This window comes from Centropristis striata, chromosome 17 (assembly GCF_030273125.1).
Source record: "Centropristis striata isolate RG_2023a ecotype Rhode Island chromosome 17, C.striata_1.0, whole genome shotgun sequence".
Lineage (NCBI taxonomy): Eukaryota > Metazoa > Chordata > Actinopteri > Perciformes > Serranidae > Centropristis > Centropristis striata.
The window spans coordinates 23215546-23241026 of record NC_081533.1 but is presented as its reverse complement, the minus strand read 5'-3'; the positions used below and the strand labels follow the sequence as shown (position 1 = coordinate 23241026).

Below are 25481 nucleotides of genomic sequence, written 5' to 3'. Positions count from 1 at the left end.
ACACACACACACACACACACACACACACACACACACACACACACACACACACAAAGAAAACAAGGGAGAGTCAGAGGGCATGAAAGAGTTAGACAGACAAGCACAACCAGAAAGAGGAGTGGAAGAAAGGAGTTAGTTGACAGTGAAAGACGGATACAGGAGAAAGAAGTAGACCTCCCTTGTCTGTGCCCTTGTTAAGACATAATTCTTTGTTTCCATTGCCTTTCTCTTTATATCCTGTTTTCTCTTGTTCCATTGTATCCCCCTATTTTTCTACATCTCTCACTTTGAATCCCTCCCATCTGTCTGTTTCTCTATTTTTATTTTCTCTCCCTCTCTCTCTCTCTCCTTTCCTGTGTTTCATCTCTCTGTCTCCCTGGTCGGTGTCCAGTGTTGGATTATGAACTATAGACCTCATTATTGCATGGGAATAAACCATGCTTCAGCTTTGTGTGTGTGTCCCTGTCTGTGTGCTACCCTATTATGCAACCATCACCCACTGTGATTGTGTGTTTTATCACTTAATTCTCTGAGATTGTATCGTATCGTGTGTTGTGTTCAAAGAGATGTATGAGTGTTTGTGTGAGTGAGATGTGTCAAAGCCACTGCAGCAAGTGTAATTAATGAATAAAAGTGTAATAATAAATGTTGTTTTGCAGGTGGCTGTAAAGATCATTGATAAGACACAGCTCAACTCCTCCAGTTTGCAGAAGGTGGGTCTCTCTCTCTCCCTCTTTCTCACACACACACACGGGCAAAAAATCCAAACCTCAGGCCTTCTTATATCTTTTCTCAGAAGGCATTTTCAAGTCACTCTTCCTGCCCCACATGTCTTTTTCTTTTGCGCTCTCTCTGTCCGTCTCTCTCTCAGTCTCTCTCTGAAGTGGTCTAGTTTTCAGAGAGAGTTTTAATTACAGGAAACAAGCTGCAATTACTTCTTTTGATCGTGGCAGGGTGGGGTCTGTCCACTTACATGCACACTCTCCAACCATGTACATGCACACTCAACACACACACTCACCAAACTCTCATGCATCCACAGACATGAGGCGCAGAGTACACACTTGTGTGCAAATGCAGCACATGGCTAGGAAATGTTAAGACATGACAAAGACTGACACATAAATTCATTGATAAGTGCTCACACACCCTCATATCAAATGTGAAGTTGCATGCAAATGAAAATCCTCGAGCACTTCAGGATCAAAGTTAGCAGGGAACTCCTGATATTATCTCCTCTCTTAAAGGATTTTTTTCCACTAGTTTTTTGTCCTCAAGTCCAGTGGGTGTTTGTCAGAGACTGAAAGGTTTTTGCAGTGTGTCTGCTACAGCGGAAGCAATTTTGCATTGCCGAACTATGAAAAGTCAACAAAAAGTTACCCACCTGTTGCCAGCTACAGTTTTTGTTTTATATCATAATGCACAACACATGGATGCTATTGTGAATTCCTGCTTGTTTTCTTTTCACACGGAAATAACACCACAACAGTGTGTCGTCCGGATAATTAGCCAGTAAGCCTCAGTTGACCTTATCTGCTAATTCGGAGGAATTTAATTTGTAATGAGTAAAAAGCGTCTCTTCACGCCTTAACCACGGACCAAGACTAGAAGGCACTGAGCTAGTCTGAATTGATACTTTGTATGCAGCGCTTTGACTTATCATGCCAGCGTTTACGAGCAGCTGAGGGCATTGTTTGTTGATCGTTGAAATCGTAAGTTATACCAGAGCTTTTTTTTAACTGTTATTGCTTAAAATGTTTGTTTTCATTTTACTTCTAGTAATGTGCTTTTAAACAGGAAATTAATGTTTGGGTTGTCGGTGTCATTTCTCCCACAGCAAATATTAATTCTGTTAGTTTTTGCATTGACACAAATAAGAATGCAATCCTGACAGACACATGCATGCAAAAACAATTAATTTCAATTTGAACATGATTGTCACAACGACAAGCAATACCAATCTAAATCTGATTTCCTTTTCTCACAGCTCTTCCGGGAGGTGAGGATCATGAAGATGTTGAATCACCCCAACATAGGTGAGTCACAGTGAAACGTGAGTTTCCACTCTGTCGTCACTGACGGAGCATCAGACTTTATTGGTGTTTCAAGGTCGTGTATTCCACCTGAATCATAATAACCTCTCTGCTTTCTGTATTTTTTTATTTTTGCTTTCACTCTTACTGCCCTGACCTTTATTCCCTTTCTTCCTTCACTTTACTTTTCCCTCCCCCTCCAATCCACTGTCTTTGCCTTTTTCCTTTCCACCTCCAGTCAAGCTCTTTGAGGTCATAGAGACAGAGAAGACTTTGTACCTGGTAATGGAGTACGCTAGTGGAGGTAAGTGTGTGTCACTGTGAAATCATTCCCCCTGAGGCCTGGCACTCTGTATAATAGAATCAAATGGTTCCCAAATAAAAATGCTACCTCCCCTCTAAATGTACAGGCTATTCTGTATTTTATAGACACTTTGTCCAAAGAGTTATCAGGAATATTCTGTTTTTATTTGTTTTCTTTGGTTATTTTACTATCTCTATCCCTTTTGCATTCAAAATTACCAACATTGTACATTAAAAAAACCTGCTTGTTTGTGGTTTAATTTTATTGCTCATATGTGTTTTTAAAGGACAATTTTTAATTCAATCTCCCCTTGACCCAATAATGGCTTTAAGGAAACAAGTATCAGGTTCCAACACAAAATCTGCTCTCCTCCTCTTTCTCTCGTCTCCCAGGAGAGGTCTTTGATTACTTGGTGGCCCATGGCAGGATGAAAGAGAAAGAGGCCCGTGCCAAATTCAGACAGGTTTGTGTGTGTTAGAGAAAATGCCCTTTTGCATATGTTGTTTTTTTTTTTTATAATTACGCGTTTGTGCTGCTGTTGTTTTGTGCCAAATAAGTGAAATTGCCTCTTCACTGATCCATACCTTTGGTGGTAAATAATGAAGGAGCAGGAGCAGCACTTTTGAGAGACAATGATTTAATATTGATCAAAACAAATATTAAATTGTTTTTACGTAACTTATAAACGCATTTACATATTTGAGGCTGTGCTACAAAATAAACCTGTGTCAACTGTTAAAATAAAGCGTAAAAGAATGTTCATGTTGAATGTGTGTAGATGTTTTTATTGATTCATTATTAATCATTAAAATGTTGGCAGTTAAGGGAATGGCTTGCATTTTGCATCCCGAGTACTTCCTCATGATTGCTTCCTGATGAAATCATAATGAGGAGCTCTCAGCGTCTTTAACTTCCTTTCAACCCGTCCTTCTTGTCATCCATTCTCTCACCGTCCCTCTCCCTCTTTCTCGCTCTCCAGATTGTGTCAGCGGTGCAGTATTGCCATCAGAAGTGTATAGTACACCGAGACCTCAAGGTGAGAACACACACACATTATTGAATTACATTGGGTGTTAAAGCACAAGCAAGCATGCTTTCCCCACTCTCTCTCTCTCTCTTTCTCTCCCTGTCCACATTAATCTTCATAGGATTGGCTTTTTGAGATGAAATCCAGCCCCAATGAACAGGCGGTCCAGAGGTTAATCTCAAAGATGATATAATGTCCCTCTTCGAGTGCTAGAGCTTAATCACACATACCCATACAGTTGCACACACTCACTCTTGCATTTCTATGCAATTCTCCTATTGTATCTCTTATTGGATCATCCCCCCCTTCTGCCTCTATATATATTTTCCTTCTTGTCTTTGATGCATGTCAGCAGGTGCAAAAAATGAAACACAACACACACACAGATCCAATGCACCCAGGTCATTTTGGTTCCTGGTATTATACGGAGTTGTAAATCCTCTTATTGTGCCAGCAGGCAGACCTGTACACAAGACATTATCATGATTACTTTGACAGTAACCACACTGGAACCTCTCATCTCAAAGTTGTTTTTGTCAATCATGGTTATTTCTTTGGCTTTTTTAATACTAATATAATAATAATATTTCAAGGTCATCAAACATTTTCTACATTTCTAGCAGGCACTGGTGGTTGGCATTTACCAAAAAGGCAGCATGGGAAATAAGATTTCTTGAGGACAGGCAGTTCTCATTATTGTAATGCGTACCATCCTGCACATTATCCTAATCACTCTTGATCTGTGGGTTGCATTGTGAAATCCAGCACAGGCTTAATTCTAGTAGGCCCTACACTGCAAGAGCAAATGTTGATGAGCCTGCAGCACAGTGAAAATAAAATCACTCTGTTTGGTTCCCAAGATGAAAAATTGCATGGCTTTACCGTCGGCTCTTAGGGTTTAATGTTATTGTTGTTCGGCTAACTTTAAGTGTTAATGTTAAATAGCTTTAGATGATTAAGTTTGAGTCAGTGTTCATTTATTTCTTAGGTCAGAGCCAAGAGATGATGTCAGTGTTGTATTTATTGCGCACGCACACACACACACACACACAGAAGCAGCAGAGTATTCAGAGCAAGTGAAAAGGAGAGCGCACCTGTTGCTAGGCAACCCCAGCCTCCTTGCTCGCTGGCTCACTTTAGTCTTGGAGATACAAACACACACACAGGAATAAACTATGGCAGCTCACTTTGCCCATTGTGTGCTACTTGTAGGCCCCAGGACATTACTCTGAAAAACCCCTCTCTCACCAGCAGAGGTTTTTTGTTTTAAATTCCCAGAGAAAGGTGTTTTACTGTGGAATATATTATCTTCAAACTAATTTGCATGTTAAAAAATGTTTAATTTTGTTTCTAATCTTATAGTTTGTTAAACTTTGTTGTCCAAGCTATCGGGCATTAAAACTGCCAGGAGGCTGCGGTCTATCCGGACCAAAACCTCCAACTATAAGAACAGTTTCTTGGGCTCATCAACAAGGCCAGAGACCCCCACTAACTCTCGCTCTTCCTCCTACCTCTATGCATCACATTAACTTACTGCATGTAACCTCACAGAATGTCACCTCACTTTAACTTGTACAATGCTAATACAAATACTGTGAACTTTTACATAGCACCATATGTTTGTATGTTGACTTTTTCTGTGCTGGATATTTTCTATTTAAGCCTCTGTTTTTTGACTGAAGTACTTTAATTTAATCTATATTTCCTACTTATGCACCAATACATCATGGCTTATTCCTTGTACTTGTCAATAAAAAAAACGATTCTGATTCTGATGTAGCTCTGACAGAAAGAGGAAAACGGGGCTCCATATGTGGAAAACCTGAAATATCACATGTACACAAAGCAAAAAATATCTATCATTTCCTGGCAGATGCATTCAGAAAAAAAGAATGCCAGCATATTTAAAATCTTTCAGTTTCTCCATATTTTATTTTTGTTTCCCTCCAAATCCTCCGGCTTTCTACATTATAATAATGTTTTCTTTCCTCTCTCTCCCACACTCTGTCTGTCTGCAGGCGGAGAACCTGCTGCTGGACGCAGACATGAACATCAAGATAGCCGACTTTGGCTTCAGTAATGAGTTCACTCTGGGGAACAAGCTGGACACGTTCTGCGGCTCTCCGCCCTATGCCGCCCCGGAGCTCTTCCAGGGAAAGAAGTATGACGGGCCTGAGGTGGACGTCTGGAGCCTGGGGGTGATCCTCTACACACTGGTCAGCGGCTCACTGCCCTTTGATGGACAGAACCTCAAGGTCAGGAAGAGGAGAGAGTGTGTTTGTGTTTGTGTGTGTGTGTGTGTGTGTGTGTGTGTGTGCGCATGTGCGTTACATAAGCGGATGTCTGTATTCTGTGGGTGGTTGTAGTATTTGTCATGCAGGTTTCTCTTCCTTCCTCCCTACAGAATGCAGAAACTAAACTCAAGAGCATGAACGTGTAAAAGTGATTAAATGCCAACCCAAGTCTTTAAATGGGGGTTCGGTCGTGTGATACACCAAACAAACACTAAAACCTGCTACTTTGTATTCAAACAGAAACGATTTAATGCTTTCTGTGAACTGTAGTTATTCACAATTATTCATACCACCTATCACACTCTGCATTCAGTACCCACATGAGTCACTCTGGAAGTGCAGACACATTTTGGGTGGGCGATATGACATTGAATGTGATGATATTGATATTAACATGCCTGCAAACTGCCATCCAGGCTTATGACTATGACTTTGCACGACATCCTGCTGTGTGGAGTTTTGTTTAACACCTACATTACTGGTCTTACTATTTATTTAACAGATAGCTTCACTGTGTTCTGATTTCATGCGCTATAAGGAAAGATATACTTTCCTTTAATTGTGTCATATTGATGCACAGACAAATCAAGCTAAAAATATACAACTAAGATACTTTTATATAAATGTGTCAGCTCTTCAGATGATTATTTTGCTCTTTTAAAAGCCTGAGCACTCAGTTTTGCAATTTGATAGATTTTTATGCTAATTCAGTGCCCAGTGATGTTCGGAGAGCTCCTTGAAAGCCACATACATTACAGCGGACTCCACTGTAGCAGTTAAAACCTGGCATTACATGCATATGTCCTTCAGTAAATTAGAATTATTATACCTCCTCCAGTGGACTGTTAAACTGTAGTGGTGAATAAAGGCCACTGAAGTCTATTACGAATCGTGTAATGTGATGTTGATTATTTGTGCCCAGTGACTTTTGTTAACAACTACGTTGTGTTGAATTAATAACGTATCCCGTAGATTATATGGCAGTTCAAAATCTAATATCAACATCATCAAATTACTAGGAGCTGAATGAGGGCTGAACGTTATTTTGTTTCAGCATGGGCTCTCTGATTTGGCCCATTCATAATAGTCAAGTTAGGCAAATTAACACACCACGCTAAAACTTCTTTGTCACTTGATACAAAAGAAAAACTCACGTTTCCCATTTTCCATGACTAATGCAGTGTTTCACAATAATTACCTGCAGTCTGGGTAGGCCTGCCACAGTTTGATAATGGACCAAAAAGATTTTTACACTTCTAAATGTGTTGAGATGTAGGTGGGATATAGCTTCTCTGGGCTCTGGCCTTAAACCAGGGGTGGCAGCGTGTGGCTCCAGAGCTGTTCAGCCCCTCTCTCGTGGCTCTCAAATTTATATGGAAATTAATAAAAGTTGTTTGTCTATATTATAATTCTCATTTACGTTGTTGTAGTGATTCTTACAAAAATATGTACCCTATAGACAAAAAAAGGCATTTGACAAATTAACATTTTAGTCAACTGAAATGTGCCTCAAAGCCCATCTGGCTCTTTGCCCTATCCTCTAAATTTTGCCAAACCTAGTTATAAAAGAAAGGTCTCTGAGGAAAATGGACAGATTTGTTTTCTTTCATAGCCAGTGCTTCTCTCATAGTAGTAAGCTTGAACTTCAGCGAGAAATTGATACATTTCTTTCTTTATAAGGCTCAAAGATATTGATTTTTTTTGTTATTTCTTTTTTTGGCCAAAAATGGAAAAGGTTGCTGACCCCTGCCTTAGACCTTGCTGGATCTTCTCTCCCTGCAGGAAGGGATGCCCCCCTCCTCCAGCCGCGACTGTCAACTATACCACCACTGTGTTAGAATTGTAGCTTTTTTCAAATGCTAACCAGTTTGTGCTTCAGTGAATGCGGCACTTGTTTAACAAAACTATTAATCATCTGGGGGTGTAACCGCAGCTAATGTTGCGGCTTGGCTAATTCAAGCCACATCAGTTGTAATATACTGATGAGATACAGCGTCAAGCCCTTTACACTGTTTCAGAGACCATTTCACTAAATTGTTGGAAACTTTGGGATAGGCTTGGGTTCAGCCGACACATTCATGGGAGAAGACAGAATCACAGGATGTGAGAAAAACGATTGTATGTCTGTTTGAAGGTGGATTTTTAGAGTCTGCTGATGATTTTTCATGCCCTTCTGTGTCTCCAGGAACTTAGAGAGCGCGTGCTGCGTGGTAAATACAGGATTCCTTTCTACATGTCCACCGACTGTGAGAACCTGCTCAAAAAGTTCCTCATTCTGAACCCCTCCAAAAGAGGCAGCCTCGAGGTACGCTGCACTGCACTGAAGCACACACACAAAATAAAAACTCATAAATCACATTGGTTAGACAAAAAGCATTGAATATTGGATGTCCTGTAGTTGGATAGTGTTAAAATGCTTTATTGAGTCATTGTTTTGTTTTCCAATATGCTGTGGATTCATAAAAATGAAAAAATCTTTTTCAAACTGAACTGGATTCTCTTATATTTAACCTGATATATCTTCCAAGCTGACAAAAATGTACCCAGCTGTATATAGATTCCCCATACCCTTTTTTCCTTTCAAATTGGGTTGTATAGATGCATATTGTCTTTGCAGTTTTGCTGTTATAAACGTTCTATTTGAGTTCACTAAATACTAAACATTTTTGGATGTTTAAAGGTTAAACCACATTCCTATAAGTTAAACCAGTGATTGTAATCTAATGCTGGCTGTCGCACATAGAGTGCTATACTGTACACCTGGACGTGCTTCACCAGCTATATGCGAGTTTGTTGCTTAAGTGTAAAGTGCTTTTTAAAGGCATAGTAAATACTTGTTAGTTTGGGACTTATGAGTTACTAAATTTAGTTGCACTCAAGGTAATTGGACAAGAATTAGTTTTCAATGGAAGTTAAAAAAAAAAGATTGTATAGTGATTTGCCTCATTTTCCATTTTACAGCTTCTTATTAACATTTTCATTAAAAGCATACTCTAGTGTTGGCTTTCACCAGTCTCCATTTCTAAGCAGCCAAGAGATTGATATGGTTGAGTTTTTCCACAATTTTTCCTTTCACGCGTCATTTTTATCAGTGTGGCTGTGACTTCAATTTAGAGGCTGTTTGTTAAAGGTCACACCCTGCGTTTAAGGAAGATTAATTTGCATATTGAAGATAATTTACACCTGGCAGTGCCTCTTACAAAAAACAGAAATATGGTACTAATGTCTTCTCTCCTCTCCTCTCCTCTCCTCTCCTCTCCTCTCCTCTCCTCTCCTCCCTCTCTTTATTTGTCTGTTTGGCTTGCTCCCAGCAGCAGATAATGAGGGACCGGTGGATGAATGTGGGCTATGAGGAGGAAGAACTCAAACCCTACATCGAACCAATGCCAGATTATAAGGACCCCAGGAGGACAGGTAGGAACAGAAACTCACCCGAAAATGATACATTTATTCCTTTCTTCACCCACACACAGGCACACTCGAGTACAGATGTTCCTTTTCTCACCTCACACACAAGGATAATTTATCTTGAGGAGAACTATGGACCTGCGGGAAGTTAACCATTCTAATTATAACCTGGTTTTGTGTGTGTAGACATCATGCTCACAATGGGATTCTCTCAAGAGGAGATCCAGGACTCGCTGGTGAACCAGAAGTACAATGATGTGATGGCTGCATACCTGCTGCTCGACTATAGGAACTCTGAGGTACGCTGTTTCTTTCTCACACCCACACGTCTTCATTTTACCATACCACGGTTATTATTGGTTTCTCAGAGCTCTTCGAGCTGCACTTTCACTTACGTTACACAGCAAACTGTCAAACCAACCAGCTCTTGTGAGTTCATCATTACACACAAGGAAATGTAGGGCTTCGCTTTTATTTTGCATTCAAGATATCAGAACGTACAATTAGCTGTCATCTCTGAATTTGATCGCATGTATTTATGCTCAAAACACTTGAGTGTTCTCATAACAGTACTGTTTTGTTTTTTAGAGCTCTATTTTTAGTCCTTTGTGTTTGTTGTACCCACACCACAGTATCTCTGTGTCTCCTTCTGATACACATGTATTTGTGTTTTTTTCCCTCAGCTGGATGAAGGTGGCATCAAGCCCCGGCCAGGAAGTGATGTAAGCAACATAAATGCCCCCTCCCCGCCTCACAAGGTACAATGAGAACACATAATGTCTTCTGCTAACACATAATGAGGTCCCCGACTCCAGCCGGTGACACAAGTGCACTGACTTGACCTTGTATGACCACTATGGGAATTTTTAGGTTTGAAAATTGTTGACCTACATACAGGTACATGTCAACAACAGCAACCAGTGCCTTCCACGGATGCTTGAATTCAGCAGTGTTGTAGGCGTGAATGGCTCTACAGATTAACAGCAGCTGTAAATGCAGCTTCTGTGAGCATCATCCCAATGTATGTGTAAACACACTTTGACAGAAAGAATACCACTCTGATCTGTGTGTCCATCTTGCCTCTCTAAGGTACAGCGCAGTGTGTCGTCCAACCAGAAGCCTCAGAACCGCAGAGCCACCGACCAGGGTGAGATTGGAGTGTGTGTGGGAGAGGAAGGGGCTGAAGTTGGTGTGTGTGTGTGTGTCTTAGGAAGGGTTAGGAGAAGTGGACAGAGAGGGGATCAGAGTGAGATTCGTTAGGAGCTCAGTGATGGAAACACAGTGCCAGCAGGTTACACACAAAGTTATTTTGTCATATTTTGAATTGAAGAAAAAAAGTTCCTCTTAAATCCCAAAATAGAGTTTGAAAGTGACCATATTTTGTGAACACCTGTAGCCATGTTGTGAAAAGACGTAGAGTGGAAAGAAAAGGACATGCTGAATAATATTGGGGGAATAGGGCTGCTTGATCATGGCAGAAATCATAATCACAACTATTTCAACGTCAACAGTGAGATCATGATTATTTAATGTGGTCACTCATCGACCTTGGTTAAGTCATGTATTTAAGTTTTAAAAAAACTTCTAACAGGGTATTTTGTTGAACTTTTAATACAATTTAACTCAAAAACAAATACAAAAATAAATAGAAAAAAGAGAGGGGTAATATAAAATCTATATGCATTTTTAAAAAGTATATATGAATAATAAATAAAAATAAATAAACTATGTTGTCATGTTCTTCCACAACATACTGAAAACTACTAAACATAAATATATATACATCAAATCAAATAAACCAAAATAGATAAATAAGATATGGTGTAGTGCTCAGCCACAACTTACTGAAATGCCTAAAACAACATTTTGGAACAATTATATTGAACATTTTCCAGACAGTAACACGAAAGCACACCAGGGATGTGCTGGATTTATTACATAAAACAGAACAAGAGCTTGATTGCCAAAAGAAATGATGCACAATAATTGTTTTATCTTGATTGTCTTGTTTTTATAATTGTTGAAAGCCAAAATCGTAATTGAAAATGAAATGTTGTATTAACCGCTCAGCCTTGGGAGGAAAGACATTGTTAATTTGAGTGTGGAGGGCTGGTAGAGCTGATTGAATGAAAGACAAAACAGCATGAGACTGATTTCTATTGGATCAGTGTGATGACAGAAAAATGACAAATGATGATACAGCGAGGGATATCCTTTCTGATGCACTCAACTTTTTTTTTTATTTTTTAGGCTCCTCCTACTCTAAGAGGGGGGGTCAATCAGACAACCGGACTGCAGGGGATGATTCTGGGAGGAAAAGTTCATCAGGCAGCTCCACTACCAAGGTGCCGGCCAGTCCTCTGGTCCCCTCTGACCGCAAGAAGAGCGCCACGCCCTCCACCGTGAGTCCAAACGCCCTCAAACGAACATTCAAATGAGCAGAATGGTATTCTGTGGTTCCAATATTACCAGATACAGACACACAGATCTATAAGGACAAACAAAATACACTATACTTGTAGTGAATAGGCAACTTTACTATATGAGTCATTGTTACCTTTTAGTGTAAGCTAATGTCAGTCATATTATCTTAATCTAAAGTCCAAAGAACAAATGCTGGTTACTAATTAAACTAATTGAAATGAATGGCTATGATGGTCTTCCTGCCTAGTGTCATTATGGTCGCATTGTTTTTATTTTGGTGTTGAGGCAAAACTATTGGCCTTGTTCGCAGCACACACTTTTAATAGGAGGAAAAATCAAAGATAGAAGTTACAAATAACTTAAGGAACTGCTCAGTTATGTTCAAGTGTCCCAGGAAGCCATAACTCTGTGATCTCTGTAAACCGATATCCGCATGTGAATGCAGAACATGTCAGCAACAGGACAATATTTGGTATCAAAAGCATTCTGGTCTCTGTTTATAGTCCAAGTAGTATAGACCAATCATGTTTCAGCAGGCATCCTCTATAGAGAGGGAAAGGAGTTGAACGCATTTAAGCCAGTGCAACGTAATTTGGTTCAAACATTGTTGATGTATAGCTTGAGTGACGATTAAGTCTTACAAATATTAGTGGGGCCACTACAGATGAACATTTAATATCTTGGAATTCAAATTCTAGCCAACACAGCTGGTTATCCCTCTTACAATTCTGCCACAATTCTGCCACAATTAAGCACAATGACAGTTAACGATGACCGGAGTACAGAGTTTGGCCTGTACATCTGTTATCCAGATATCCGCTGTCAACACAGGAACCCCAGAAATATTGTCTGTCGCCCCCAGAAGCTAAATTATTCTCAGGCCGTTAGCTAATGGGTCCTGAGATTGATAACAGTATGACAGTGAGCCGGCATCCACAGTACCAAGGACCCTGACACTGGAGCAGCTAAATGGATTTACACCTGTGTGTTTCCTACTGTCACATGTCAGAATGTCTTCCTTTTTTTTGGCACCAATAAAGAACCCCTGAAGCTCTATTAAAACTTTCTCAACTATGTCAGTTAACAAAATAATGTAAAACAGATGGCACTTTCTATAAAACATCAACTACCAACACATGTTTTAAGGGTAATACTTAAAACTCAACTTAAATTTTTTTTTTTTAAGTTATTCAAAAGGTATTTGAGTCTTCTCACTGAAATGGTTTCTTAGATTTTGCATAAAATAGATAACTGAAATTTAAAGTCCACCTGCACTGCTGTTTTCATGTTTGTTACCTGATAAGGCCTCTTCTCAGGACTGTGTGGGCGTGTGGTGATTGACATATGTGTCACTCTCTTGTTGATGTAGCTGCACCCTGTTAGGGGCGGGACTTAGACTTTTATCATTTTTATTAGTATGTGGACGTCAGCGACACTGTAATTCCCAGTGTAACTCCACCCAGCTTCAGCCTAAGCAGGTGGTTAATGTGTCAGGGTAATGGAAAACAACTGTGTGGGAGGGAAGGGTCTTTAAATGACAAGTCAATGATACTGAGGTGAGGATGAAATGTTTTTTTTAGTTGAGCGATCATTGTAGAAGTTGCAGAAGTTGAACATCCAGGAAATTATTTTTCAATACAACACAATTTTTCAATATTTTCATTTCTACAACCTTTTTTTGATCTGTTCTGCTCTGTGTACCAACCCACAGTCTAAATATTTGCTGAATTTTGTTCACAAAACTGCTGGTCGCTGACAGGTCATTCAAGGCTTCACAGTGGCAAAGAGGAGTGTTAAATATAATGTTTTTTACAGGATCTGGTTCATGCCAACTGAGTATTTTATACCAGACATGAAAAATAAAGTGATTTCAACCAAATATTCATAACCTTAGATTTAGTTATTCTCCTGAGGGATGCAGGTGCAAGATTCAGCCTAGGACTGATTTGAAAATCATTTTTTTACAGTATCTGGCTATTATAAATGGTGTAATTTTGGTGATTTAAAAAAATATCTTTTTAAAGATAACATGTCTTTTTTTTCTTAATTTTTTGTTCCCCGTTTGTAGACATCATTCAGTGCTATAGTGCTGGACCTTTTTTTTTTTTAAGTTGAAGCATTCCAGCTTATGTCAGTATCAATTATATTATATTTATTTACTGTTTGTTAATGTATATGTGCTTCTTTATTTTATTTCTGTCAGTATTTATGTTTTGTTTTATGGTATGCCTTGTTACTTACCCTTATTTTTATAAGGCTGCATATTTCTACGTATTCTATGTGCAATTTATAATAAAAAGATCACAAAAAAATAAAATAAAACGTCTTTAAAACCTGACAGCAGGTTGTGAGGTTCAGTGGGTTAATGTCATTTCTCCATCCTCCGATCACTGCACTGATCGTCTCACTCTTTATCTCCGTTTTCAATCTTTAACATCTTTCTATATTTGTGGCATTCTTCTTATTTTCTTCCTCTTTCCCTGCAGAATAGCATCCTGTCCACTGGTACTGGTCGCAGTCGGAACTCTCCTCTGACTGAGAGAGCCACGCTGGGCCAGGGCATCCAGAACGGCAAGGACAGGTACAGAAACACATACATTTACACACATAGTGTAAAAAGAGAGGTGTTTTTAAAAATGACATACAATCACACACACTCTCTTGTGACCGGCAACTTAAGTAGTTGCAGTGAGGGCAGCGCTGCTTCCTCACTAACGCACACATAACATAAACACACTCAACATGGTTTGTGAATGAAGCAGTGCCACAGCTGTCTCAGTGACTGAATCCCAGACCTTGGCTGGTACTCTCCAGAGCTCTGCCAGCTGGCTCAGGGAGGCCCACAGCTTTCCCTCGGGGTTGGGGTGAGCCCTCCTGGACGAGGAAATCAGGCTCCCTTGAGAATTTAGGCCAAACCTCCAGTAGATTACAGATTACCCGAGATGGTCTGATGGAGGACTGCCAGTCAGGGCAGAGGCAGGGTTCGATGGACACGCACACCCGCTTCCACATACACACACACACACAGGTTGACATATGCTGACATACGGAGACCTCATTTGTCCTCTAAACTCTTATCCTTCTCTCTGTGCTTTTCCTTTAATAAAATGTTCTTTTCCAATTAACTTTGACTTCCCCGAACTTCCCCGTAGTTTAATCAAAGTTTTTGCACAAAGTCAAATCAGTGGTAGGCGATTAGAGGTTTCAGCAGGTGCAAAACTCAACAGAAGAACGAAGAGGCAATAATCTTATATTAATAAAGAGAAAAAAAGAGGATTACTTGGGTTTTTTGGAATAAATAATTTAAATTACATAATGTCAAACTCTCCCCCTTTGTTTTTCTTTATCGTTTTTATAACATAACAAACCAAGGGCTGGATCATCTTACAGTATGAAACTCCCCTCCTTTCATTGGATTGGGATATTGCAGTGTTTGAATTACTCCCTTTCCCCCTTTCTCATTTCATCCTTTCAGCTCCCCTTTCTTCCTCAACCCATAATTCCAGAATGACTGAAACAACTTTTTGTCCATTTTGAAATTGCTCGATTTTGGACTATCCAAACGTCATTTTAAGGTCATAAAAACACACCTTCACGCGGTTATTTTTTCGATCGAAGTCATCCAAACTTGTCGTCCGGGGCTGAATGCGCAGCATACGCGTCCACACACAACCACGCATACATCACTCATGCTTAACCAGCCATATGCTTTGTGTGCTTTTTCATGAGCATTAAACATTAAGCCAAACCATAATCCCTACTACGATGCAGTGTTCATTGTCATTACTGCTTTGTTACCTGTTCTCAAATGATCACCTCGTTCCTGACATAGAGCCCAACCTACATTATATTAAAAATTATTAATTTGATGTTCAGACAAATAAAGTGTGAGAAATTTCTGTCATTCTTTTCTTTTTGTCAGTGGCGCCCTACATAGTGACGACGTGGTCATTTGAGATTTGTTTTTTTTTGTTTTGTTTTTTTAGCACTGTGGGTCTAATAGCCATGGTAGGCTCTGCTAACTTAGTGGTTGTCATCTGCTTTGATTTTAAAGTTACTTTATTTGATCATCATTAATGCTTTGAAGTTTGGGCTTTTATTCTTGTTACATCCTCCCTTCCCCAATTTTCCTTCTTCCCTTTCTGTCTTCTCCTATTTGTCTTCGTTTGGTGTTCTTTTATCTGCGTCTGAGCTCTTGTCCCTCTGGATCTTAAGTCACTCACATTTTCTTGGCACCTCCTCCTTTCTTTTCTTTTTTCCTTCCTGTCTTTATATTAATCTTTTTTCTCGTTCTCTCTCTCTCCCCCCTCGCTCTAAGGAGATTAGGAAGACTTGTGATGGAATATTAACTCTTAGTGGCACTATATGGTCCCTGTACTTGCCTCTTAATAGGCTTACACGTACACAAAAATATCTACACACACACACACACACACTGTGGCTGAACACTTTCAAACCCATTGACGCAAAGCTTAAACATACATGTTGCACATGCTCAAAGTGTTGCCACACACTGGGTTGTCCAGTGAATGCCGTTATTTTTCCATCACTAGCCGAACTAATCCCTGTCAGAAAGAGTGTGTGTTTGTTTTCTGTGTAATTAGCAGCTGGTTGCTTGACCTCTATAAATGTTCGTCTCTCTCTCTCTCTCTCTCTCTCTCTCTCTCTCTCTCTCTCTCTCTCTCTCTCTCTCTCTCTCTCTCTCTCTCTCTCTCTCTCTCTCTCTCTCCTCTGTCTCTCTCTCTCTCTCTCTCATTGCTCATTCCTCTGCTCTCTCTTCATCTATCTCTCTCCCTCTGGTACCACTCTCCCCTGTCTCTTACTGTGTTTGTTTCTGTGTGTGGATAAAGTCAAGTTAGAGCTGTCAGTAATGTGGAGAGCTTTGTAGCCCGTAGCAACCTTGCTGATTAGGAGAAAGGGTTCAGGAAGTAACCAGTGTTTTTTTGCTTAAGTAATTCAATAAACTATTGTTTGTTACAGATACAGTTTAGATTGTTGGCATCAGAACAGGAAGTATTGGAGAGGGAAAGTCAGGTACTTGTCAGGCAGAAGTCAGAAGACGGGTCAAATCCATAAAACTGCAAGCTCAGAGGTCAGAGTGATTATCTCATCACAGGACAGTGAAAGCAGAAACTCAGCACCTTGCCTGCCCTTTAATACCGGAGGAAGAGCGTAAGCTAATTGGTTTTAATGGAGATTTTAACTGTTCTTCTTGAAGGGCTGCAACTTACTATTACTTTTATGATTTCCTATTTTTTTTATCATTAACCTGCAGTTAATTTTCTCAATAACTTAATTCTCAAATTGCTTATTTTTTCCAACTAACAGTCCAAATTTCAATTTCAATAATAACATAAATAATTATATAACAATTACTATAAATATATTGATACAATTATAATGATGATGATGATGATGATGATTGTTATTATTATTACTAATTGTAAAACATACAATCAATGGGAATCAGTGTCATTTTGGCATTTCTGAAATGCTTACAACAAACAATTAATTATAAAAGAAATTGATTTTTGTCCACCAACAAATCAACACGTTTCCATTTTTCATGTCTGAAATTATAATGCCTTTATATTATATACTATATGTAACAAAAAATATTCATATTACAACACCATACAATGCATTGTGCGTCACAAAATATAAGTAGAAAAAAAAAAGATTTAGAAAGCAGGGAAAGGGATATTTACACACTGATAAGGGGATTTAAAAGAAAAATGTGTTGTTCGTATATTTTTTACAATATATAGATATGCTGGAGGCGAATTTGTTAACCAGTAATAATCTTTATGTGGTGACTTGTACATTTCCTAGCTCAGCTGTGATATTCGTAACCTGACTTTGTCCACATTGTCTTGTGTCTTGTGTTGTGTTTTCTCTCTTCCTAGCCATTAGAAAAGTGTGTTAAAGTTGGTCTTTTGTGCAGAGTACAAGAACACAATCAGCCTTTGATTGCGATGAAGCAATGTGCGCAGTGACAAAAAGACCGACTTTTCTTCTTTGTTCAAGTCCTTCTGCTCTGTGTTTTCTGTCTCTTTTTGTCTCTACTTCCTCTGTCCCCCTCTCCCCCCTCCTCCCCCCTGACTGTGTTTGATAAGTGCTGCTTCTAACCATGCTCCACCTCACCTCCCCACCCACCCACACACAAACCCCGCCCGGTGTGTGAATGTGTGTACTCGTCGTGCTCATATGTATGATTGATTGTGTGACTTTTTGGTTGCGTTTGTCCCGTGTCTGTCACGTTTGTGGGTGTGTCTGCATATGTGTGTGTGTGTGCGTGTGCATTGGGCGGGGCACTCCTCCTGTTCCTCCCCCTCCTCCCAGCCTAAACACTCCGGGCTCCCGCGCCTCCACTGCCTCGGCCGCTGCCGTCCTCTCCTCCTCCTCCTCCTCCTCGCGTCCCCGCCACCACAAGTCCCTGTCCTCCTCCAATCATCCATGCCCCTCTGACCTGCACGCACCACGGCCCAGGCAAGTCTCTCTCTCTCTCTCTCTCTCTCTCTCTCACACACACACACACACACACACTCATATACAGACACACACACATGCTCTCGGCTCCCTCAGCCCCTTTCAGCACGTAACACTTTACTCAGCACAGATCATCATCCTTCCTGCAAGAACTCGATGGACTAAAAGGAAAAAAGGAGAGATGAAGAAAGGATAAATGATTTGTTGGCTCTGAAACCCTCCACCACTGGTAGATTAAAGGGGCAGTACCAACATTTTTTGAAAAAAAGAACTCTTTGATTACATTTCTTCCTTTTACTCAGTGATAAATTCTGGCACATAGTAGTGAGCTGGTTGCCAATATCCCCCCCCCCCCCCCCCCCCAAAAAAAAAAAAAAGTGAAATCGATCAAAGAGGTGGATTTTCCTCCACAAAGAGAAGCACAAACTGCTCTGCCTGCCAACAGCCATCTCACATTCACATGAGAAAACACAACACATAACCCAAGCTTTAACAGGTTTTGTATCTCCTTTATTTCCAAATATTTCATCCCTTTTTTCGTTTAAAAATGCTTTTTAATGAACTAAAGTTACCTCCTACCAGGGCTGTACTGGGTAGTTTGAAGTTTCCTTTATAATATTGACATTTTCTTTTTTTTCTTTTTTTTTTGCTTTTGTATTTATACTCTATTTCAAAAAGATCTGTTGTCATTTAAAAACATTTTTTCTTTGAGAACCGAACAAAATGTTCTGCTTTAATCCATATTTGTTGCCGTTTAGTCTTTCAAAAACATTTTCACTGTGTTTAGAAAATGAATGTTTGCTCTCGCACTTGCTGCACACAAACAGAGACACGCACGTTTATTAACGGGGGACAGCAATCCAATCTAAATAACATTAATATAACAATGTATTCCTTGAACAAAGTTGATATAATTAAAACAAAAAAAAAGCAAATTTAACCCGATTTATCACCTTATCTAAATTGAGGATTTTGTTCGAGGACACTTTTTTTTTCTTCAGGGTGATGACATCATCAATTATGATACCAGACATTTGAAACGTAGTTTTTTAATGTTTGAATGTTAAAAGAATTACATTCAGTACATGCACATGCCTCCTACGGTACTTAATATAGATTTTACATTTGCTCACATGTTTAAGTTTTATGAAATGGAAAATTGTGGAACCAATAGGAAGTTAAGAAGTCTGACCTGTGAAAATTGTACTGGTGGTCATATAATATCCCTCATAGCAAGACAGAACCAGGAAGGTAGGACGTGGCACAACCATATGTGAAGGGAAATAAATAGTTTGTCGGGTTGTGGCATTAATTAGCCAGTGAGTATCAATTTTCAAGCGTTCTTAGTATCTACAACCCTAATTCCAAAAAAGTTGGAAAGCTGCTTAAAACTTAAATTAAAACAGAATGCTTTTTATTGTATATTAACAGCACAGTTTTTATTTTTTTATTTATGTCCCAGCTTCTTTAGAATTGAGGTTGTACCTTTTTATATATATTTACCACGACACCATCACCATAGTGAGATGTCCAGCGTTTCTAAGACCAGCCATCATAGACTCACCAGTTACTTAGCAACAGCCAGGAAGTAGATTGTGGAGCTCAGAAAGCTGTTGAAGCTAAACTCAGTGATGTTGACATATTTGGCCAATCAGTCACTCTCAAACCTCACACTACGCAGTGAACCATAACTCAGCAGTCAGAGGAGCAGGTTTTCTCTGTACTGTCTCTGGTCTATCTTTGACAGACCACAGATGTTTTTCACTTGTTCGGTAACCTGGCAGGAAAAGAAATTGAGAGACGAGACATTTATGGACCAACAGGGATCATATTACCACATGCAGCAGTCTCAATAGCTAATACACTGTGTGTAGGACAGCCCTTTATATAAGCCCAGTTATTGGCTGGATTGATAGTGAGGGGTGCGAATATAACCTCATTTCTGTTTAGATTGTTTTATTTTTGGAAAGAAAATATATCCAGAAATTATCCTTTTAGCTTCTGAAAGGCTAAACACCAACAAATATGGACTGAAAAAGAATATTTTATTACTTTAAAACCTGAATTTTTCTAATACAAATGACTCACACAAGTTAGAAACGATCCTACTCAGCCACCACTGGGATTTCACAAATGACATAATCCTTACAGTATTAGTGTAGCCTTCTCTTTATTTGCAACTGTGCAGAAACACCAGGTTTAAACAGAATGAACAGAAAAAACAACAACCTCTACTTAAAAATTGAATTTCAACATTATGAATTAATTTTAAAACCGTTCAGTACAGACCTGCTTATCAGACAACAGATCTGTCAATTGTAGGTTGTAAGCCAAGATACAGACATTTTAAAATTAGCAGGTTATTAAGGAAAATGAAAAAATTCAGAATCTAAAACAACTAATGTTGATGTTGCAGGTAAGTTTCTAGCTGTAAGTCACCATCATACAGAGCTTAAAATCCAATGTTTTAAAAGGCAGCATGTTCTCCATCTACACACATGGACAGTCAAGATTAAATACACTTATTAATCATAAATATATTCCCAAGAAGTGGTACTGAAGAAAGAGATTTTTTTTAAAAATTGTTGTGGGGAGATTCGTACAAAATGCAGATGTGATAGTTGTGTTGATGCATGTTTCTGTTTCTTTAACAATGTTATGTAATCTGTTGCATGTATAAATGTTTTAATAATATTCAATATGCATAATATACCTTTGGTTTTCTGACATGTTGTGTTTGTCGACAAAAGGATTTTCCCTGGCTTTTCCAAGTGAATTTCAGTCCTGTGTAAAGAAGTGGACTCTCAAGGTTCCCACAGTCTCTGTTTTTTGTTCTCAAAGGTTGTTAAGTGCCCTCTATACAACACCAATCTGCTATGTAAACCCACTTCAGTTATGAAGTTGCCTGGGAAAACCCCGTCTCCATCTATTAATCGTTACTAAACTGTGGCGTGTCTCGTTGAATGAAAGAAATGGAGTGATGATCTGACTGTGCTGGTCATCTGTGTGTATTTGCTGTCTGTGTGCTTGGCTTGTGTGTGTGTGCTTTGTTGTGTTGCTTTGTTGTTAGTTGCCTGCTCCATAGTGTCTGTTTCAAGGGCTACTTTGATATTTTTAAGTTTAAGTCCTCTTTTTTCCCCCAGCCAGACATCTGTCACAAAATACTGTCTGTCTGTGCAAATGGCATATCAGTTCAGTTTCAAGACCCCCACCCTTTTGTGACAGTTGTCTAGTGAAGCCCCAGTACACACACACACACACACACACACACACACACACACACACACATGCACACAAATGTCAGGCTAAAATTCCAGCTGAGCAAATGTCAAGGTGGCCCTCTGGCTGTATGTGGTTTTGTCTGCTCTATGTTGAAGTCTTGTTCTGTTGCATGCGTCGTTCAGCAGTGAGCTTGGGCTGTTCAGAACCTGGTTGGGAACGCTGGAGAGAAGGTACCGCTCCAACACATAGACTGTACCCTAAGTGAGGAATAGGCATCTTTTCTCACAACATAGCTTGTGCCTCAAATTCCCAACCATTCCTGTTGTATCCAGCTGTCCCTAGTTACCCTTCTGGAAAATGTTTCAGATACCATTTTCATGAATTTGCATTATTTTTAACAACCTTTTGTACTGCACAAGTGTCCGTGATCAGCACATTTTCACTCCTAACTCATCACATACGGAAGCTTGATCAGGACCCCTTGGTGTCATATTTTTACACAATGTTTACCCCTTTAGTTTAATTTTGGATTAGACAACAACATTACTTGTTTCGGATTAGGAAAAGATTACACTTTGTGCTTAAATAAGTACGGCTGTAATGTAGACTAAGTTACATATGTAAGTTAAGTGCAATACATATGTAACTCCCACTCAAGTTAACTTGTGTCCATATGTTAAAATAAGTCAATATTGCCTTTTTGTTCTATGTTCCAACCCTCACCTATGGGCATAAGACTGAAAGATTGAGTTTCCTCCCCTGTGGGTGGCTGGGCTCAGCCTTAGAGATAGGGTTAGGACATCCAGGAGGAGCGAGTACAGCTGCTGCGCCGATGTGTCAAAAGGGGCCGTTTGAGGTAGTTCAGGCATCTGATGAGATACCTCTAGTTTGAGGTTTTCCTGGCACTGGGAACACCCTGGGGTCCCCCAGGAAGAGCTGGACCCTGCTGGGGAGAGGGATGTCTTGCTTTGCCTGCTGCCTCTACAACCTGGCCCTGGAGAAGTAGATGAAAATAGATGGTTGGACCTTGTTTAAAGTCCTGTGTTTGACCCGACCTCCTCCCTATGCTGACTCTTTCAGTACACCACGTCACCTGACTTCCTCCTTTATTTTTTTATTTTTTTCTGCATGTGCAAACTGATGCTAGAGGGATACGTAGAGCGTCCTAGATTAACAAGTCGCCCCCTGACCAAGCATCCTTATGTGACAAATTGGGAGTGAGAATGCGTTTCCATGCTGTACTGTGTTGAAGCAAGCGATACTGCACACAGGCAACTTCATATTTATATAACGTAGAGGCACAGTGCACTATATGTAAATCAAGTTTGCCTAGCATGAAAATCATTCGGCTGCACCACGAAGACACATCCGCCACACAAAAAACTCCTTTAAATACTTGCAGGCTGTTATCACTCTTAAGTGACAATGGAATGCTTTCATATGTTGATACAAATCCTCAGATCCTCTTTGCAATATTGTAGTCTTTCCCAGTCAACAGTCATCTTCATAACTATAATATGTCGCACTGGTTCCCACTAACCTGCCTGATCCAGCCTTTCTTTCCTTGCGTCTGTATCCACAGATGAGCTTTGTGTTTGTGTGTATAGGTATTTTTCATCCTCGCAACTTGCACAACTTGGACATATCCGCATCAAATTAAAGGATGTGTTGAAGTTGTTCATCACACAGTAAGACTGTAACCGTGACTGAAAAGCAACTTTATTTGTCCTTGTAATGTGGACTGTGTTAGAGGTCTGCTTGGGACTGTTTTTTAGTCCCTCACAGTCCCTGATTTAGAACATCACCGTTCACTCCAGCTGGTGGACCATTCACCTCCCAACCAATCCCACAGAAAACAACACATGTAGTCATAAAATCTGATGTTTTTCAGCTAGTAGTCTGTCTTTATTTCTTGATAGGTAACGTTTCACATAGCAACAGATATAGAACAGGGACTGCAATGTCAGACTAAAGATTGCAGGAGATCGCTTGTTTTGATCACATTTGCGGATCGGATCAGTTGTAGTTTAAAATTCTATTACAGACTAAATGTTGACAACCCACATAAGAAGAAAGAAGAAACCATATCTTGCACCTGCAGAGAGTACAGAAATATATATATATATATATATATATATTTCTCTACTCTCTGCACTAATTTTATTATTTATTTGTCTTGTCTTTACGTTTGTGTGCTTTTGCTATTTCTGTTTGTTGTGTTTGCCATCTGCTGCAGGTGTGCTGCTGCCACACACTGGCATGGAAGATACACACACATGCTTACAAAGCAAATGCAAGCTTTTAGCTCAGTGGTGTGTGTGTGTGTGTGTGTGTGTGTGTGTCTGTGTGTGTGTCTGTGTGTGTGTGTGTGTGTCTGTGTGTGTGTCTGTGTCTGTGTGAGGTTTGTAAAGAGGATTAAGTGTGTGTGTGTGTGTGTGTGTGTGTGTGTGTGTGTGTCAGTGACCTGATGTGTCCCTAAATATTGACTTGGCTGACTTAAGAGATTATAACATCAGGGCGAGCAGAGGTTGAACAGACATAGATACTTGTATGAACTTACACTGAGGTAAGTAGCACATGAGAAGGAAGTGAGTGTTTGTCTAACTTTTGTTCCTCTCCCACATCCCTTCTCTCCTCTTAACTTTCTTCTACCCTTCTTTTGACTTCTCTTCTCCTGCATCATCCTACTACTACTCGCTTTGTTCATTTACCTTTCCATCCTCCCCATCCTTCCCTATTTCATGCTGTCTTTATTTCTTGCTTTCTCTTGTCTTGTCTCATCACCCTGAATTCTTCTTCATTTGCACCTCCTCTTCTCTGCCTCTTCTCTCATCACACCTTCCAACCTCTTCCCAATCCCTCTCCAATCTTTTCGCACCTCTTTCATCTCCTCCACATCCACCTCTCTGCTCTCCTACATCCTCCCCTCATCTGTATCACCTCTTTCTTTACCATCCCTCCCTCTTTCCTCCCACTCCTCCTATAGTGCTCCACCTCAGCGGGCGCCTGGTGCCTCCCCATCTGCCCACAACATCAGCAGCGCTGCCGTGTCAGACCGTACCAACTTCTCCCGAGGGGTGGGCATCCGCAGCACATTCCACGCAGGCCAGCAGCGAGGTGCCCGGGACCAGCAGGGCTCCGCCTACCCCGGCGGGCCCGCGTCCCCATCACTGTCACATGGCAACAGCCAGGCCCGGAGGACACATGGCGCCACAGGGATTTTCAGCAAGTTCACATCCAAATTTGTACGCAGGTGAGTAGCGGATAAGAGAGGCAGGTGCATGGGAAAGTGGTATGGGTGAATGGTATAAAGAAATACTCTGTGGTTCTTGTGTAAGAGAGAAGAGAAAGGAAGTAACAAGACAGATAGGACACAACAGGATGTGTGCCTGAAGAAGAGAGTTTGTAGCTCAGTAAATTCAGAGCATTTGTGGTTGCAGCTGTTATATTTATTATCCAGCTACTTTGCAACACAAGTACAGTTTGAAGCTTTTTCTGAGTATTGAGGTTTCAGCTTGAAAGAGAAAATGACTAGGTTTACGTTACAAGTCATTTCATGTGCTCATTTCCTCCAAGGAACAACGTAGCGTGCGTCCATGTCATCACTGGGTTTCAGAGTATTTCTTTAAAGGGGCTGGTCTCATCTCATCCCTATCACTAAACTTGTGCTGATCTGTAACTCTGCTGGGAGTAGAAAGGGAGAGGAAGGGAACAGCTGTGTGTCCTCTATAATTTGTTCAGAGCAGTGGTGACTGAGGAGTAATTTTGGTTTTGCCTCAACGTCTGGCCCAGTTTTCATCTCGGGTTCTCTACTGCAGGTTGCAGCACTAAAGCTTCTCTTATGGGTACCTAGTTGCAATCAAAGCTAAACTTGTTTATTTAGATTTTTGTAAAAAAAAATCTTCTGGAAGTGGAGTCAGCTTTGCAGCTTTGATCCAGCTTTGGTGAAGGTGAATACAGTACATTGTGGTTGAAAAAGTGGAAGGGAAGGAAAATCCTGACTGATATAGTATTTTCCAAGTTTTTAACTGCAGTTGTGACAACTAGACTGATGGGAATGGTGTTAAATATATTGGTTTCTACTTGTTTTGTAGAAAAATGGCTCAGACATGTCTTTAGAAAGAGAAAAAATAGTTTGATCTAAATCACGTATGAAGGGTGGTGTAGTCTGTGTGCAGCTGAGTCAGAATGTGCGAAGAGTAAAAGATGAGATGAATAAAGGAGCAGTGAGGCTCACTGGCATATTATCATCAGAGGCCACCGTCAGATTGGTAGATGTG

The 25481-nt window shown here is 40.1% G+C and overlaps 1 protein-coding gene across 7 annotated transcripts in view; it reads left to right on the top strand.

The window, feature by feature from the left end:
- Positions 1-25481, top strand: part of mark2b (MAP/microtubule affinity-regulating kinase 2b) — a 60690-nt gene that overhangs the window by 24851 nt on the left and 10358 nt on the right. For 5 of the 7 annotated variants that reach the window (XM_059355606.1, XM_059355605.1, XM_059355608.1 and 2 more), the window contains exons 3-17: positions 660-713; positions 1988-2036; positions 2272-2337; positions 2730-2800; positions 3317-3373; positions 5383-5619; positions 7844-7963; positions 8973-9072; positions 9253-9365; positions 9750-9824; positions 10156-10213; positions 11317-11468; positions 13977-14071; positions 17833-17979; positions 24188-24454. In XM_059355606.1, the coding sequence (XP_059211589.1) occupies positions 660-713; positions 1988-2036; positions 2272-2337; positions 2730-2800; positions 3317-3373; positions 5383-5619; positions 7844-7963; positions 8973-9072; positions 9253-9365; positions 9750-9824; positions 10156-10213; positions 11317-11468; positions 13977-14071; positions 17833-17979; positions 24188-24454 (1661 nt within the window). The remainder of the gene's footprint in view (positions 1-659; positions 714-1987; positions 2037-2271; positions 2338-2729; positions 2801-3316; positions 3374-5382; positions 5620-7843; positions 7964-8972; positions 9073-9252; positions 9366-9749; positions 9825-10155; positions 10214-11316; positions 11469-13976; positions 14072-17832; positions 17980-24187; positions 24455-25481) is intronic. The other 2 variants (XM_059355607.1, XM_059355611.1) reach the window with 2 other exon arrangements.